This window comes from Mus pahari, chromosome 6 (genome assembly GCF_900095145.1).
Source record: "Mus pahari chromosome 6, PAHARI_EIJ_v1.1, whole genome shotgun sequence".
NCBI lineage: Eukaryota > Metazoa > Chordata > Mammalia > Rodentia > Muridae > Mus > Mus pahari.
This window is the reverse complement of record NC_034595.1, coordinates 68798341-68815876: the sequence shown is the minus strand read 5'-3', so window position 1 is coordinate 68815876 and position 17536 is coordinate 68798341. Positions and strand designations below refer to the sequence as shown.

Below are 17536 nucleotides of genomic sequence, written 5' to 3'. Positions count from 1 at the left end.
GGTGTACCAGGTACAGAGAGTGTGTGGAGGCCCTTCCATGCACACGATCAGCCTGTATCCTGCTGATTTTCACTACCTACGACCACCGTGACATTAACACACATTCACAACACCTGGGCTGCTTTCCAAAGCTGGATTCCAGACTTTGCACTTCAGCCTCTTGTCTGTGGCATCAGGCTCACTCCTCCAAAGGCTTTATGTTCTGCTGGCTGCGGCTTGTGCACCCTGCAAACAGCAGTCAGGGTCACTAAACTTCAGTTGTATACAAATCAGCGAATGCCGGTGAACACGTGGCCTGATCCTTATGAGGTAGCTTACTGTACCTGTCAGCTCTTTGAAGGCTAGGGAGTCTCCTAACTGAATGTGGTCCATTAGCCCTAGGAAGGTCCCAGGCAAAGATCAGAACATTGGAGATTCAGCCAGAAGAGGTTACCTCACCTCCTAGAAATAAATGCTCTTGTCCATGGCTGTTTGGTGTGGACCTAGGAGATTCTGGCAAATGTGTTTTAAATGAACAAAGTGAAAGGATCTTTCCCCAAACACTCCCCTCAGAGACCTTCACAGAAATCCAACTAAGGGCCAGCACATTTCCGGGACTCTGAGTACTTACTCTCAGTCAGCACTGAGTACTTACTCTCAGTCAGCACTGAGTACTTACTCTCAGTCAGCACTGACAAGTCACTGTCAACCCCAGGGAGGATGAGGCAGAAGCTCTGACAGCAAGAATGACTGGCCCAGGACCACTGGACCTCAAATGGTTTAGCCTTGTCAACATACAAGACCTACTGTCTATGTGGGCACTTCCCTAGGGCTCTCTCCTGGTGACCGAGGGCCCTAGCTACTGAGAACAAAGCTAAAAGCCCTGGCTTCTGAAGCAAGCACCGCTCTGTGAAAGCATGGGCCTCACCGGGCACATGCTCAGGGTTTGTAATTCTATTCAAAGTGGCCACTTGGAAAATCTATATGTCTCCAGGCTCCCCGTACATCATGGTGTCAAGTCCTGATGCAGAGGCATCCATCAGCAGCTCCCAAATGCCATGCATGGTCTGTGTACCACACTCCTGATCCCTCCTTGGATCTCACTGCTCTGGCTTAGCCTGACCTGTTTGAGGGCTTATAACTGCTGGCTTGGCCACCCTCAGACTCAGCCTTTGGCTCCCCTCACCCCAGCTACTGATGCCTCCTTTGCTTTGCTTTACCTGTCTCTGCTCTCTCCGAGCTAGGCAGCCAGCTTGGAGGCAGCTTCGATAACTTGCTAACGTGCTGCCCATGCTGTTCTTAAAAATTTATGACTGTGCAACATGAAAAATCCGGCTGAGGAACCATCATTAGCAGAGCTGCCTCCCTCCCCCACCAGAGCTGCCCTCGTAAATTGAGATTTATGACTGTGGCAGGCGGGGGGGCGGGGGGGTTGAGGGGGGTGGTATGTGCTGTGGTAAGGATGTTGTGGAGATCAATAAGGCAGCAGTGGGGCCTGGGGCTCCCCCATGCGGCAGCTCCAAGTCACCGCAGGCTGCAGTGAGGACACCTTCAAGGCAGGTCTGGCCAGAGGTGTCAGGATATAGTATGGGTGCTGGATTCCGCTTGGCAGTGGACCAGAAGGGGAGGGGCCTAAGGCAATAGTGGCTTTCTTGGTCAGGCACTCATAAAAGGAACAGATCCCAAAGTTCCGGGTGCTAAGCACTGGTTCCTTAGCAGGATTAGGGTAGACTAGGAGGACAAATCTGGTGGTGAGCATGATCCTTGCTGGGCTCACCCTGAGTCAGCTTCCTGGGACTGCACAGCTCACTAGAGCAGTGGTTCTCAGCTTTCCTAATGTTACAACTCCTTAGTACAGTGCCTCATCCTGTGGTGACCCCAACCATAAAGTCCTCTTCACTGCTCCTTTATAACTGTGACTTCGCTATTGTACGGACCCTGACGTAAGTATCTGATATTCCGCCCCATAAAAGGATCACCTGACCACACCCAAGAGTTGTGACCCACAGGTTAAGAACCACGAGAACACTGAAGGGAGGCAGAGGGTATGAGGGAGCCTCCCTCTGTCCCATTCCTGGGTAAGAAGTACAGGGAGACTGCAGGAATGTGTGTGCACAGGGTGGGCCTCCTCACACAGGAAAGACTAGGGCTGGAAGGTGATCCCACGGCGCCCACCCCCAACTCTAGGCCCTCTGTTGGCTCCCCTCCACTTACTCCCCTGCTCACTTAGCCCTGTCAGCAAGGCCATTATGAAATTGGGGTTTCATTTACAGACTAATTAAACATTACAGCTTGTTCACAATTACAACGCGGGGATGAGGGAGTAACTAATTACGGAAGAAATGAGCTAACATTTGTCTCTGCTCCCACCCTCCCTTTCTCCACTGGCCCCACAATCTGGCTTCTTCTCTGTGGTCAGTATAAGCTCTGTTTATTTCCTAGGAGTGAGGAACTGGAAAAGCCTAGTTACTACTCCTCCTCAAATCCAACTGTTCTCAATTATCCTGGGGGTGGGACTTGGCTCCTAGGGCTCTATGCAAGACGATGACAGACCCTGTCAAAATGACTGAAGCATGCTAGGAGCCTTGTGATGGCATGTGTGGCTCTGGCAGCTGGGGTGGAGGAGGCTCTGCTTTGGATTGCCAGGATGATAGTTCTATTGGACACTATGAGTCTGGATCTTACACTGAGGATGTTGGAGTGATTGCTTAGATGTGATTGACCACATATGTGCACAGGTGAACCATGTTTGCACCCCCAGCCCCAGGACAGCACAGAAATAACTAAGTGGCTGTAGGTGGCGATGGGCAAAAGCTGGACCAGGACATGCCCCAACAGCCTAGAGGCCATTTCCTTCCTACTGGGCAACACCATTCAGTCTCCTAACTCTGAAGTGGAGAGAGGTGGAGCTTCTCTACTCTAGAGCTCCATGGGCCTGCGCTTGGCCTCTGGCCACATGCTCCCTCTAAGGTCCAAGGAGCCTCCTGGGGGCTTAGAGTGCCTCCTGTGGGCAGGAGTCCTGGGGTCCTGCTGACCTGACACAGGGTTTAATATAGTAACATCGAGTATAAGCGCTTCCATCCTTCCTGCCTTTGGGCAGAAGAAGAAAGGAAAGAGGAGGGAGAGGAGGGAGTAGAGGGAGCCGGCTGAAGGGAGGCTTTGAGGCCTCAGAACTCACATCAAACAGCCGGATCTGGGCCTAATTGTCTGACCCCTGCCCTCGCCTTCAATCAGCTCTGCAGCTCCTGCCCGCCCCTTGCCTAACTAGCAGCCATGTTCTCCTCATTAGGACAAGTTCCCCTTGCACATATGTCCTCGGACATGTCCCCAGCACTCCCAGCTCCCAACCCTGCCTGGTGGGAGGGTACAGCAGGGACCCAATTTTGGAGGGGCCTCTGTGACAACTATACCCTAGCTGGCCCAAGCTGCATCAGGCCCCGTGCTTGGGATACAGGGCCTAGCACCACATGTTATGACAGGCTCCTGGGCTGTCTTGGTTGCTGGGTACATTCTATCCTCTGTGTGTCCCTGCAGTAATCCCACTATCTCAGACACACAGTCCCCAGGACAGGAACTATACAGCTTTCATCCCTGTGGCCTGGAACGGTGAGACCAGCTTGGCAGGGAATCAGAGACTGGGTCTGGGTCTATGTGCACAGACTAGGGTCTGAAGACTCTTCTGCCCACTGCCCATGATGGCTCACTCAGTGGATTCAGCTGTGATGACATATGCACTGTTGGACAGGGGTGGTGTCTCAAGGTACCTAGCTAGTGCTAAGGCCAGAAGCACCTCGCTTGCAGCCTAAACATAAAGGCAGGGATGTCACACTGCTGCTCCAAGTCGTCCTAAGGAAGTCCATATGGTCCTGGGTCAGATGAGGCAAGTCTTGAGGAATGGGGTTGTCACCTGTGTACTAAGGGCTGGAGAAGCCAGCTGCAAATACCCCTGAAGGTAGGCTGTGTGAGATGCTCTTGAGATAATTCTCAGGACCCATTCAGGACTCAGAGAAGGGCTGGTAGGCTCTAGGCCCTGACATTGTCTCTCACCTTAAACCAGTGTAATGACTTGCAAATATTGATGAAAAACGCAAACTACAGCAATTGTGTTTTTCAGGGAGTGAAGGTGGGGAGAAGGGATAAGGAGGAAAATAAACTGCAATGAAGTCCAGTTATCTCCCATCTGTAGCTGTTCCTAATCCCCTAGCCCAAAGGAATCCAATGCAGCCCCTTATCTGCCCTGTCAATCACTCAATCACCGCCCAGTGCTTGGTGGGCACCACATTCACACACATGCTCTCACAAACACAGGCACTCCACAGACTCTCGCTCCCACATTCCCGCCCACCCCCAGCCCATTACTCTTCTGAGTAGGAGCAGCAAGCACGCACAGGTCCTGCCAGATGGATGCAATTTGCATAATATCAGCAGTGAAGGCTGCAAGATCACCAGGGGTCAGGGCGCTGACATCCCCGCACAGTCTATCTGCAAGTGCTAATTTGGCCAGCATTGATCTGTCTTTCTGATTTCTTTGTCATTTACGTCTGCGATGGTCTGACAGGAGATACAGAGAGAGACAAGGGGAGGCCAAGCCAGCCTGGGGCTAAGAAGGAAGGGAACAAAGATCATACTGCGCGCGCGCGTGCATACACACACACACACACACACACACACACACACACACACCCCAGAACCTTCTTCCATCCATCAACTCACCCAAACCAGTTCTAACACACTTACATGCTTAGGGGCTCCAAGGAGGTCTTGTTCAAGGAAGAAATTGTCCCTCACTCCCAGGGATCATCCAGATAGGAAGTGGAGACCCTGTTGGCACCTGGGTAATTATCCCTTATGGCCACCCACTTTCTGGATCTTCATTTTCTCAAGGCTACATCAGAAAGGACATGGGCAGGGTAAGTATGGGGAAAGACACTCCAGTTCTGTTTCACACTGAACAGGAAGCTGGCCCTCTGAGCAGTGACAGTGGCCAAGCCCAAAGACACAGTTGAGGACAGACAAGAAGAGGAATGTCAGCATCTACAGGGTCATCTGTAGCGAGACGTGGGCTTTTGAATGTTGAGTCCACATATTACCTGCAGACTCCTCAGCCAGAGAGAGAGAGTTCTTACATTTTTCTCTGTCTCGTGAGGGGTTTAGCATAGGGAAAAGAATTGCCAGATGGCTGAAAGGGAGGCAAAGACTCCTCTTGAAAGCAAGAGTCCTCTGCAGAGAGGGGATCATGGTCACTGAGATGCAGAGGGATTTGAACATTCCCAGGGGTGCAACACCCCTCCCCATGTTAGCCCTCCCCCCTTTCCCTTCCTACTGTGGAAGAGCTGGGTGATCAGAAGGAACTCCCTGCTGGGCAAAAGGAGGGGCTGGTGTCCATGTGTGCTAATCCGGGAGAGGTCTTCAGAGAGACCTGGGAAACTTCAAGGAGGGGAAGCCAAAGCTGTACTGCAGCTGAGCTCATTAGCCAGCACCCCCCTCCCCAAGAGGAGGAGGGTGGGAGGCCCAGTGAGCTGGCGGCAGAGAAAAGGCTGTCACTGTCCTTTCTTCCTTTCGGTACAAGCGTCTCCCTGAGCCTACGATTCTCCTGCAGTGACACCTCTCACGGGCACTAATGAGATCCATGCCACAGAGCTAATGCATTCTGACTGGACTCTGATAGACACCCTACTCATGTCGGGGAGACCACAGGCTAGTACTTCCTCCCACAGAGGGGCACCCTCCCCCCTGCCACCACCTGCCAGCTTAGCTCTTGCCAAACTGTGCTGGGCAGCAAGCTCCTGAGAGTCCATTTGGTCTCTGGCCATGCCACCTGTGCCATGAGCCTCTGCAGGACCCCTTCAGTCTCAGAGCAGAGTGGCTAAGACCGCAGGGCCGGCCCACCCAGCTGGGTATGGGGACTGTTCACTTATTCTCCTAACCAGCTGAAACCTGCAGTCTGTGGGCTCTGTCACAATAGCAGATTTGACTGATCTTCCCTGTGCAGATTTCAGAAAGGAAAGAAGGGAAGAAACCCAGACTCTGCTGCAGGGCCTAGCTTGGAAGATTCTAGTTTGGTTTGTTCTTTTGTGGTACTAGAGACTGAACCTAGGGCCTTGCTCTTGCTCGTAAGTGCTCTACCACTGAGTTACACCCCCAGCCTAAAGGGCCCAGTTATTGTCCATAACAAATGATATCAAGATACTCTTCTTTATATGCCTAAAGTGAGGGCCTGGAGATAGGCGGGATTCCCTGGGCCAAGAGATAGAGAGCAAACTGCAATGAGAGAAGAGGCTAGAGGTCAGCAGATGTGCAGTGTTTTCAACAGGGCTGATGGATGGCAAGGGCCTGCCTTGCCTTCTTTCTTCAGCTGTTGCCCATGCTCTGTGCAGGCCCAGAAAGATCAGGTCATCTCAGGGAGACTAGGGAGAGCCAGTATGAAAGGTAGGCTAAGGACATAGCTCAGTGGGGGAGGTGCTTTCCCTCAAGCATGAGGATCTGAATTTGAATTCCAGAACCTAGTTTTTTGTTTTATTTTGTTTTGTTTTTCGAGACAGGGTTGCTTTGTGTAACAGAGTCCTTCTGTCTATACTCCTGGACTTGCTTTATAGACCAGGCTGGCCTCAAACTCAGAGATCCATCTGCCTGTCATGCAGCACCACACCTGGCTTGGTTTTTTGTTTTGTTTTATTTTTTAAGTCAAAACAATCACAAAGTTCAACACTACAAAGGTGCAGCATTGGGGATTGAGATGTTGGGCCCTGCACTTGGGTATTTACTTAATCTTGGCTCCTCAGGTCACCGGCTATGGGACCTTGACCAACTCATGCCAGTTTCTTAGGAAGGGAAAGGCTGATGCCTACCTTCACATGACTGTTAGGCAAATGAGTTTATGCAAAACAAGAGGAACACTTTGCTGACACTCTGAAGAAATGAAAGAAAGGCAGATTACTCAGCAGTCGTTGGGAGGCCACCCTGCCTGGGAGACAAGCTAACTGAGGTGCTGTCAGAGCTCTGCCACTGCAGCCTTGTCTTGTACATCAGGCTCCCAGGGCCAAACCCACCCAGCCCCACTAAAATATCTTGCTCACAAGCCTCCAAACTTTCCTGCTGGGTGTTGCAGCATCTCTGGACCTTCCCTAGCCATTCCTGAACTGTGTCTCCTTCAGTCTCCAGTGCTGAGCTCAAAATCTGACCTGAAATTTCTGCGGATATCAGGCACCATGTCCTCTAGACCAACATAATTCTTGACTCCGAGTAGATGCTATAGGCAGTTAATGGCTAGAACCAAGTTTAACCTGGTTCCTTGCCACATTGCCCCTCCCACCCCAGTCTGCCCCCAGCCCTCAGTGCTGCCCTGGCTCTCAATGACCTTTTTGTGCCTTTCTTTTGGCCTCCCGGCCCTGCAGACTCTTCATCAGTCCTCCCCAAACAAACCAGCAGACCATTTTCAAAGCTCAAATCAGACCTGCCCCTCAAGCACCTCAAGCTACACAACCTGACTGGCCTTCTACCCACTATGCTATCTGCCCACTTTGCTATCCACCCACCTATGCTATCCGCCCACTATGCTACCCACCACCTATGCTATCCACCCACTATGCTACCCACCCACCTATGCTATCCACCCACTATGCTACCCACCCACCTATGCTATCTATCCCACAGCCTGTCCCCGCCCTTCTCCTGTCACCATACTTTACCAGTAAGCCTGCATTCCTGCACTGTGAGTACCTGCACAGCATCAATGTCATATCCCCATGGCATTGTGGAAGAGCCAATCAGAACAAAGATGGCTAAGTGGTGGGATCTGTACAATTCTTGTCCAGCATCACCCAATGCTCCCTCATCCCCCACCCAACCATATACATACCATCCCTACTCCAGCCTGGCAGCTCCTCACACAGTTAATTAGCACCATGTCACTGAGGACCAGCCTGAGTGGCCAGTGACAGGAGCTGACCCCTGACCCCAGGGCTGGGAAGCAGTCCACATCAAACTCTTACAGCGCGACCCTTTTAGCACGCACAGTAACTCAGGGCACCGCCAGCTGAAGCTCATTAAAGCTGTCTCTTTGGTGCGAGGGCCATTAACCTCACTGCTCAAAACCCACGCCTCCCCTCCCTGCCTCTCCCAGCCCAATTAATGCCCTCCATGCTCCCTCCTTTCCAAGCACCCTTACCCACACCTCAGAGCTAGCCAGGAGCTGGCAGGGCTGCCCTCTTCATTCAGACTGCAGAGACCAAGGCCAAGAAGGGCCAGTACCCTGGCAGCCTCTGCCATTGGCAAAGCCATAGAGAGGGCACTCCCTGAGCACCTACCTTGGGCTAGGCCTAATTCGACCCTTTCCCTGGGCTCCTTGCTGGCCCCTCCCACTGTCCCAAAAGGCTGGCAGCACTGCCCCTCCCTCAACTGAGGGCTCAGGGATCTGCACAGTAAAGCTACGGCTATTTCTGGCTTCATTGTTACTCAGAGCCATGAGCCAGAGGGAAAAAATGTTCTTCTTTAAAGGACAGGCCACTTCAGGAATCCAAACATAGGAGAACAGACAATGGAGGAATCATTCAAGAGGCAACAAAGAAAGGGTGGTGAAAGTTGTCCTCCTCACAAATACATCCTAGTGCAGACATAGAGAAGCAGAGCTTCGCTCAAGGCTGTGGAGGCCGTCTTACCACAGGCTACCACCAGCCTCCATTGCTGCTGCTCTCCTTCCTTGAACTGATGTAAGCCTTCTCAGTGGCCCTATTCTCCCTGGTCTCTCCCTTTTCCATCACTCATCCACTGAGTCACTTACTCACCTACTTTTCATCCATCTAGCTACAAGATTTTATTGAGCAACTAGTAAGAGCTAGCTTTGTGCAGCACTCACTGCTACCCTGATTCTGAATCAGAGCTCTGATCATGCCACTCTTTCATCTTCTAGCCCCCACACCCCAAATATTCCAGGAAGGAAGAACTGCCTTTAACTAGCATTCAAGGCCCTGCTTCTAGCTGTTTGCTATGCTTTCTATTCCAGTCTTAGGAAACACTTATTGATGTCTGCTGGACTCTTTCAGGCCTTCAGGCTTCCTTTATACACACATTTTCTCTGCTTTGTTTTCCTACCTAGAAAACTTATTTATCATTTAAAGGTCCCAACTCAAGTGTGTGTTTGTTTGTAGTAAATTTTCTGCTCAACCCTAAACATTTATCACCTATTGGGTTTGGTGTCTCCTTTAGGCTGCATGGAAACATTTCTATGATAAAGAACAGCCGTTAGAGCAAGTTACCCCCAGAGCCCCAGGATTCCTATCTCCCTGGCCCCTAGGAATGATAGAGGGAATCCCAGGAATCACTATGATACAGATAAAGTAGAAGCTACCCTGGCGACCGAGAACAGGGAAACTTCCCTAGCGATAATCCAGACATTCAAACCACAGCTCACAGCTCAGCACCTGATGGCAAGCACGCATTTCAGGCTCTGCCACTCCTTAGCATGTTCAGCACCTACTGGGCACTGGCAGGTGTATAATGGATAAAGGGGCTAATCTGTGCCAAGTGCTGGGACTTCTACCATTCTGATGTCTCTCTAGCTCCTTCTGATGATGGTACCTTGTCAAAAGTAACCAAGTTCTAATAAGGTCACAGCACCACCCACAATCACCCTGGCTCTATCCATCCCCTGGAACAATGCCCACAGCTGGTCATCTCTGTTCCTTGGAAGCATCTGCACACATACACACAAAATAAGAGACACAGTAAGAGACTTTTTCTGACAGTTACCCACAGGCTGGTGGTTGTTTCCATAATTAGACACAGGCCCTCCAATCAACATGGATGTAATGTTAGGCATACACTCTTCTAACAGGCATGCACAAAGATGGATACCTTATACTCGCTGTCACACACAGACAACATGATACTCACACAGACACATATTCACACTGATGTATCAGAGGCTTACAGAGCTGCCAACTCTGTGGAATTGCAGCCACACCAGTTTCTCCCAAGCAGAAATCCCAAGTGTTACCCCACCTGTTACCCCAAGCGGTCCCTCCCAACCCAGGCACTGCTCAGTGGAGGCTGCTGATCCTGCGGGGGAGTCAATACCCTGTGGACGAAGTCATCGGTCAGAAGGACCTAGACTAATTAAAAGCTGGTGAGGTTTAAATAATTCATCTCCTTAACTCCCATTGATCGTCCAGTTTAGTGGCCACAGACTTGAAACAATATTAAACAGCCTCCTCCAGCTCCACGGGGGGTGGGTAAGCTGACATGTACCCAAATCCCTGAAGACACTGTGCAGAAGGAATAGGGGACAGCACTCTGAACCTAAGGCCACCTGTGAGTCACCCAAAACCTATATTCCAGTCTCCTCTGAAATGTTTTGAGTGGTCCTTTCTATTTGCCCCAAACCACAATGTCCTCACTCTGCCCTCCTCTCTCCAGCCTCTTACCCTCCTCCTTCCCTCCAGCCAGGGATGAGAACTTTCCACAGGGTTGGGCTACTGAATGAGACAGGGAAACCCTCTGTTTGCCAGGGGACTGAGGCATGCAGGCTGGGGACTGAGCAAGCTGCCAGGGGGATTTGTGGAGGGACTAACCAATGCCGCTGTGGGGCCGGCCTATGTGCTGCAGGCTGAGACCCTTGTTCATGTCTAGTAGTCCATTCTTGGGCCAGCAGCCCATGGCGAAGCTGTAAGCCTGAAAGACAGGAGGTAAGACTGGTTAACAGAGGCCCTGACCACTGGGCAAACCCCACTCACCAAGTCTTCCCCCAAGGCCCCACCTTCTTCCCCTCAGAGACCTGTAATGCCACCGCATAAGCGTCTGCTCACACAGTCCCTCCTCACCAAGGCTCTTCCCCACCAGCAGACCCCTTCCTTCTCTTAAGTCTTCTTTCCTTTTGGGCCTTCCCGTTCACAACTGCCACCCTAGGAGATGCCCCTTGCAGGGTTCTTCTCTGGCATTCTGGCTTGCTCAGGTCTTCTTTTTGGTGAGTCCTCCCCTCATCAGAATATTCCCCTCACCAAGCACCCCTTCACAGACTCCTGTCCTAGAGCACCACAGCTGTGCTGGGCTCCTCCCTTGGGATTGCTCGGCACAAAGACTGCTCTCAGGTAGGACCCAGGCGATTAGTGTCTCCAAATTTCACTCCACAGACAGAAAAAATGAAACAGGAGCTGGCTAACAACATGCCTATAGTCACATTGCTTTTGACTCTGCACAGGCAAGGTTGTGAAAGGCTGTAAGTGCTGTGTAAGAGCTCAATGAAAAGGGAATAAGGTCACCAGGCCAACTCAAGCATCAGTGGAGGGAAGTACACAGTATGTTGTGAGGTTGAGGAAGGGTGTGTGTGTGCATGTGTTCGTGCGTGTGTGCGTGTGTTTTCTGTTGAAGGTCAAGTGCTCACTTATGCATATTCAAAGCGGCCATCCATTGATCTGTACTTAATTGTTTTCCTGGGGTTGGGGAAGGAAGTGCTGGGGGCATCGATCTGCTCAGGTCCCCAGCAGCTCCTCGGCTCCCTCCATTCTCTATCACACCAGCTGGCCTCCAGTGATCGCCATCTGTGGGGAACATGTGACAGGACAGGACCTGTCTTCTCTCACTGGGGACAGGACCAGCAGCTTCTACCCTCATTGGCACGACAGGCCTAATGTCTCAGATGAGGAAACTAAGGCACACTAGAAGTGACTTTGACCTATGTGGGTTAGACCTCTACAATGTAGCTGAGGTGGGTTTCTTCTTAGCTTGCCAAAAAGAGTCCTGGGCTTCTAGCAGTGGGCCTGAAATCAGATGAAACATTTACTTATTTCTTCACTTTAGAAGTCAGACACCAAGCTGACCCTCTTCTAAACAGCACATGGGACAGAGGTAATGGGAAGACGACCTGGGTGAGTTGAGTCAGGTGATGGAACAAAATGCCTGCCAGCCATGCTTAGGTAAGCCCTTCAGTGCCCACCTACTTCCGAACCCAGCACTCCCACACAGAGAACAGGACCCAGAACAGAGCCAGAAACAAGATGGGGGGTGGGGTGGGCAGTGCTGTGCAGGGCCCAGGGGCAGAGAGCCAGTTTCTTTCCTTTCCAGCTTCAGGAAGAAAGCCCACGGGCACTAGACTAGGAGCCAATGCGATGTCAAACTCGGTACTTTCCAAAGCCATTTTCCTTGATCACAGAGGGCCAGCCACAGCGCAGCTCCAGCCAATCCTTCTCCCAGTCCCAGCTACAGCCACAAATCAGAGTCTGAGTGTAGACTCTAGGATAGGGTTGGGGGAGAGCATGCTGGCAGAGCCTGGATGTGTGCAACAAGGGACACATGCAGCAAGAGGATGCAGACAGAGAGGGGGCACAGCCAGTAGGGGGGGCACAGCTGGGGACCTGCTAAGCATGGCCAGCAGATGCTGGAGCTCAGTGGGCCAGAGAGCAGTGGCGGCTGCCTTTCAAGTACTTTAAAATCACTTACAAAGGCCGGATTAAACGATCAGAAATTCCATTTAATAGGACAAATAAAGAAATAACAATCTACTCTATCAGCTTGGAGAAGGCAAGCTGGATGGGTTTTTTTCCCCCCTTGAAAAAGGAAAAAGGGAAGGAAGGGGGAAAAAAAGAAGGATAATGTGTGTTTACTCAAGCAAAGAAAAAAATATTTAAGTGATGTCGGGGAGAAGATTGCAGTAACTAGTGAAGAATAACATCGTCTACTTTGCTGTCAAATCACACCCGAATTTCAGTAATAGATTCTCGGCTGACACTCAATTCAATTCGAAGGTGATCCTGCTTTATCCCAGCCCATCAAATATTAAACACTTGCATTAGCAGGTGCTGCCGCTTCCCGGCTTAAAGCGATGAGCGAGGAGCGGCAGGGCTGCGGCGGCCCCTCCGCTCTGCTTGCGGCTCAGGGACAGGGCATCTCAGCGTTATCTGCACGTCATCGTGAGCCTTATCGCAGCTAAGCGGGAAGACCACTTCAGATAACATTAGATGCTTGCCCCGTACGTCACCATGATTAGGTTATTACTGTAATTATGGCTCCCCAAGATCTTCACAGGCTAGGATGTGTAGAAGGGGATGAAGGGCAGCAAAGACCAGGAAGGCCAGGCTGGACCAGGGCAAGCTAGTGCCCCAGGTGGGAGAGAAGTAGCTGGCAAGGTGCAGCGTTGCCCCACCTGACGGATGCCTTTCAGGAAGGGCAGTCAGTGTAGCTTGTCAGAGCAAGGGTGAGATGAATTGGCGTCTCCACCGAGGCTGTGGTCTCATGCCGCACAGTTTCATATTCCTAGATAAGGCATGATAACCAATTGCTGCTGAGACACGGCCTCATCCAGCACTTCCTCAGGGGGTAGAAGCCAGGAGGAGGGGGTGGCATGTGCACATGGGTCTGCCAAGCTCCTAATAAGAGGGATTTAATTTTTACAAATGCTGCTTCCAGCGGGGCCTTCACATACCAGCCAAAGTCCAAAATGATATTAAAGACGGTTAATTAAAACTACTCTCTTTCAGCCTGGGATCCCCCTGCTGCCCCTGCTGAGAACACTGGCATATCTCTCCCAGAGCTTACCCTCTGACATGGCCACCGGCCTCACAGAAGCAGCCTAGGTTCAGTAACTCAAATAACCCCCCGCACCTCCCCCCCAAGAAAACCGTTGTCACTTGGGAACCTAACAGGCACAGCTAGCAGTCACAGTCACAGACAATGCAGAGACACTGAAGCTCTTAGAGCAATACAACTTATGTTTATGTCACCGTGTACTATGGACCTCACATCTGCTGCCCCTCTGCTCCTGGACCCACACCTTGCTAATCCCTCTGGAAGCCTACCATTCCCAGCAATATGCACCAGGAAGTAGCTCCACTGTGCACACTCACCCACTCATGCCTTGGCCACTCCCTCCAGTGACTGCCATCCCCTCATCCTCCTAGAGGCTGCATCTGTAAACAGCCTTAGCAGAGTCTTCCAGAGTCCTGCTCAGGGCAAGGTATACAAGTTATGTTGCAAGGACTCTGGCTGGAAAGACAAGGCTGACAACTGGCAATCAATCAGAGCAGAGGGCTGAGCCTGTGCGGGGCTGGAGGAGGTAGGAAAGCCCCTGGAGGAGTGTTACTGGAGAGCCTGAGCACAGACAACAGGAAGCCTTCAGCACAGGCAGAAGCAGCAGCCAGGACAAAGGAGAATGGAAGGAGTGGGGAGGGACTTCTTGCTCCCTTCCTTTCAACTTGTAAAGAAGGATTAGGGGCAAGAAGCTTCCAAACCTTGATCAGTGTGGGGCAGGAATGTGCTCTGAGAGCTCTCTCCAAGCCCTGTACCTGAGCTACTTCAAGTTGTCTGCTGCAGCTTCCCCATGGCACCTCTCAGCCATTACGGCCTGTCTGCACAGCTGTGCAGTTAGCACCAAACCCCGGGGTTCCCAGCCAGAGGAGAGGGTGGAGCAGGTGGAAGGATGATTATTAAGGAGAGGAAGATGACTTCTACGGACAGTAGCTTTTAAGTTCTGTCCATAACAGGCACTCAAATGCTGAGCCAGGAGGACAGGTGGAGTTGGATTGAAAGCTGTTGTATCTACTGAACCAACCCACCCTACCCGTCAGGCAGGCACGCACACTTCCCTTCCCCTGGGCTGCTGTAATTTCCATGCACAGGGAAGCAGGTGCCGAGCTGCTCCCGGCTGGCTTTCCCCTCTTGTGGCTCTGCCCGCCTTGGCTGCTGCCCCATTAGCTTAGTGGCCAGCCATCTGCGACGGACGGGGCTGCTGCACAGCCCTGCTGTAGGCGCGGCGGGTGGCCCCCTGTGTAACAGGGAGCTTTGCCATTAGCGCCTTTAATATTCTGACACCTCAGCACAGCCTGCTATTACATGCAAACGCTGATCGCCCTGTGAAATTACATTGCTGGGCCCGCGAAATGGAATCGTGTATAATCAGCCTCCTCCATGCACTGTCAGTCCCATCACAAACACGGCGCCCGGCGGCTTACGGGGGCTTAGCAGCTGCGACAAGTGTATTGGGTTTAATAGATGAAGTAGCCCTCAACGGCAGCAGCATCAGATCCTTCAGAGAGGAAAGAGGAGGCATCAGCAGCTGCTCTGGTGTCCCTGCCCACCCACACACTACCTGACAGCCAGTGGACAGCTCAGGAAGGAGGCTGGGTAAAAGGCTAGAACCTAGCTCATACTGCAGACAAAAGTAGGCTACTTAGTAACTTCCAGAATACCAAGTATCAACATAGCCAGTCACCTGCTGACAAGGAGAGGAGCAGGTCTTTAACTAAAACCTCTGGATGACTTGTCACCCTGCATATACACCCAAGACTGGTAAGCTTTTTCTTATCCAGTAGACCATGCCTTGCAGAAAAGCAGTGCACTCAGAGCTCAGGTGTCAAGACAAATCTGCACTTGACTCTGGGTCTGCAAGTTAGCACTATAACCTTGAGTGAGTTACTATGTTTTTCCACAGTTATCTGTACTACAAAAGAAGAAGAGGAGGAGGCAGAGGAAGGAGAGGAGGAGGAGGAGACAATGACACTTACTGTGTGTGTGTGCCTGTGGTGTCATCTCCCAAGACATGTACTACCTTTAAGAACACTACTCTCTCCTTTACAGGTTCAGCCTAACACCAACTGTATTTTCCAAAGATGGCCACAGTACCTTCAGAATAGCCCTTAGAGAGGTTACAAAGAGAACCTATGATATTGGATAAGAAGGGTAGCGCCAGGCAGCCAGTCCTCTCTGCTACAGCCACACAGTGTGCTAGATCCTGCTAGATTGTATCCACAGGAGAGCCAGGGCTTTTATATATAACTGAACTTTCCAGAATTTGTTGGGAATCATTAAATTTGGGAATGATCAGAAGTGGGTGATAATTGCAGGTCCAGTACCTCCACTTTTCTGCATATAACCTGTAGGTATCTTCAAATTCCTCTCTCCTATAGCTTTTAGACTATTTCTCTCCCTGTGGAACTTTATTCCAAATGATCACCACTGTGAGCAACTTCAGTACGTACAGAATAACACAGTATAGAAAAATTTCCCCTCAACTTATTGACTCCTGGGTCTCAGTAATGACCTTCTATAAAATGAGCCTATCTGCCTCCTTCCCTCTCCCCACAGCAATAACCTGGGCCTCATGGCCGCCAGACTGCCTCCTTTCTAAACCTTCGTCCTGACAGACAGACCGCACTGACCCTGATACACACCTCACCCCATAGTCTGCCCATTCCTTCTGACCCCAATCCCTTTTCTAGTAGGCCTGGATCCTTATTATTTTAACTACCCATTTCCCAGTCTTCAACTTCCCTAACTACTTGTCTTACACACCATTCCTGAAAATGCCCCAAACAGTATTTAGCCACATTGCTCTTGAGCCAAGTACTTAGCACACACTTCACAGCACCCCAAACCCTACTCTTTCTTAGTTTCACAAAGATAATGAAAGTCACTGGCAAAATTCCTTTAAGTCTATGCTCTGCATTACAAAGAGGCTGACCTTGCTCCCCTGCCCTTGCCCCTCCCTTCTGAGAGGGCGCACTATTTCTTGTCTCAGCCAGTTCCGCACTTAAGCTTTACATGGGAACCCTTCTCAGCTCAGGTTCTTGCTCCATTCTAAATCTGCAGCTTCAAAATGACAGGGGTGGGGGTGGGGGAAACTTACTGGAAAGAAAGGGTCCAGAGGGAGTGGGGCGGGGATGAGAGAGAGTATAATGGGTGAATACAGCCAACATACATAAGTGTACAAAACTGTCAATGGCTTAGTTTTTTAATAAAAAAGAAAGAAAAGTCTTAATCTAAACTTTTTTTTAAAACATTTATTCATTTATTATATGTAAGTACACTGTAGCTGTCTTCAGACACTCCAGAAGAGGGCGTCAGATCTTGTTATGGATGGTTATGAGCAACCATGTAGTTGCTGGGATTTGAACTCCGGACCTTTGGAAAAGCAGTCGGGTGCTCTTACCCACTGAGCCATCTCACCAGCCCCTAATGTAAACTTTTATTAGCTCCTTTATCTTTGCATTGATGCATTTGCTTAAGTCTCTATCATATTCACAGAACTTCTGAGTTCCAGTTTCCTCTTTGAAGAATAGTAACAACTCCAATTCTACAGAGTTGCTGTGAGGATAAAGTGAATTAGTATATAAATTGTTTAAAGGATACCTGACTCCTAAAAATACAAAAACAACAAAAACAAAACAAAACAAAAAACCAAAAACATACTTAAATTTTTTTTTTTAATTTTACTTTCATCGGTATTTTGCCTTCATGTGTTTGTGTGAGGATGTTGAATCCCCTGGAACTGGAATTAGAGACAGTGGTAAACTGCCATGTGTGTCTGGGATTTGAACCTGGGTCCTTTGGAAGAGCAGACAGTGCTCTTAACTGCTAAGCCACCTCTTCAGCGCCTATACTTTATTTATTTTAAGCTGCAATTTATTGACCATGCGTTAACAAGAAACTTCACAAAACTGTTTCCCTTCGCTTCCACTTACCTCCCACCACACCATGGTCCTCACACTCCTGCACAGTGTCCTCTACAGCTGGCCACCTAATATGTGACACCCTCTCCCCTCCTCTCCCCTCCCCTCCCCTCCTCTCCCCT

At 50.6% G+C, this 17536-nt stretch overlaps 1 protein-coding gene across 2 annotated transcripts in view; it reads right to left on the bottom strand.

The window, feature by feature from the left end:
* The window catches only part of Eri3 (ERI1 exoribonuclease family member 3), a 129311-nt gene that overhangs the window by 13877 nt on the left and 97898 nt on the right, over positions 1 to 17536 (bottom strand). For both annotated transcript variants that reach the window (XM_021199612.2, XM_029539489.1), the window contains exon 8: positions 10548 to 10647. In XM_021199612.2, the coding sequence (XP_021055271.1) occupies positions 10548 to 10647 (100 nt within the window). The remainder of the gene's footprint in view (positions 1 to 10547; positions 10648 to 17536) is intronic.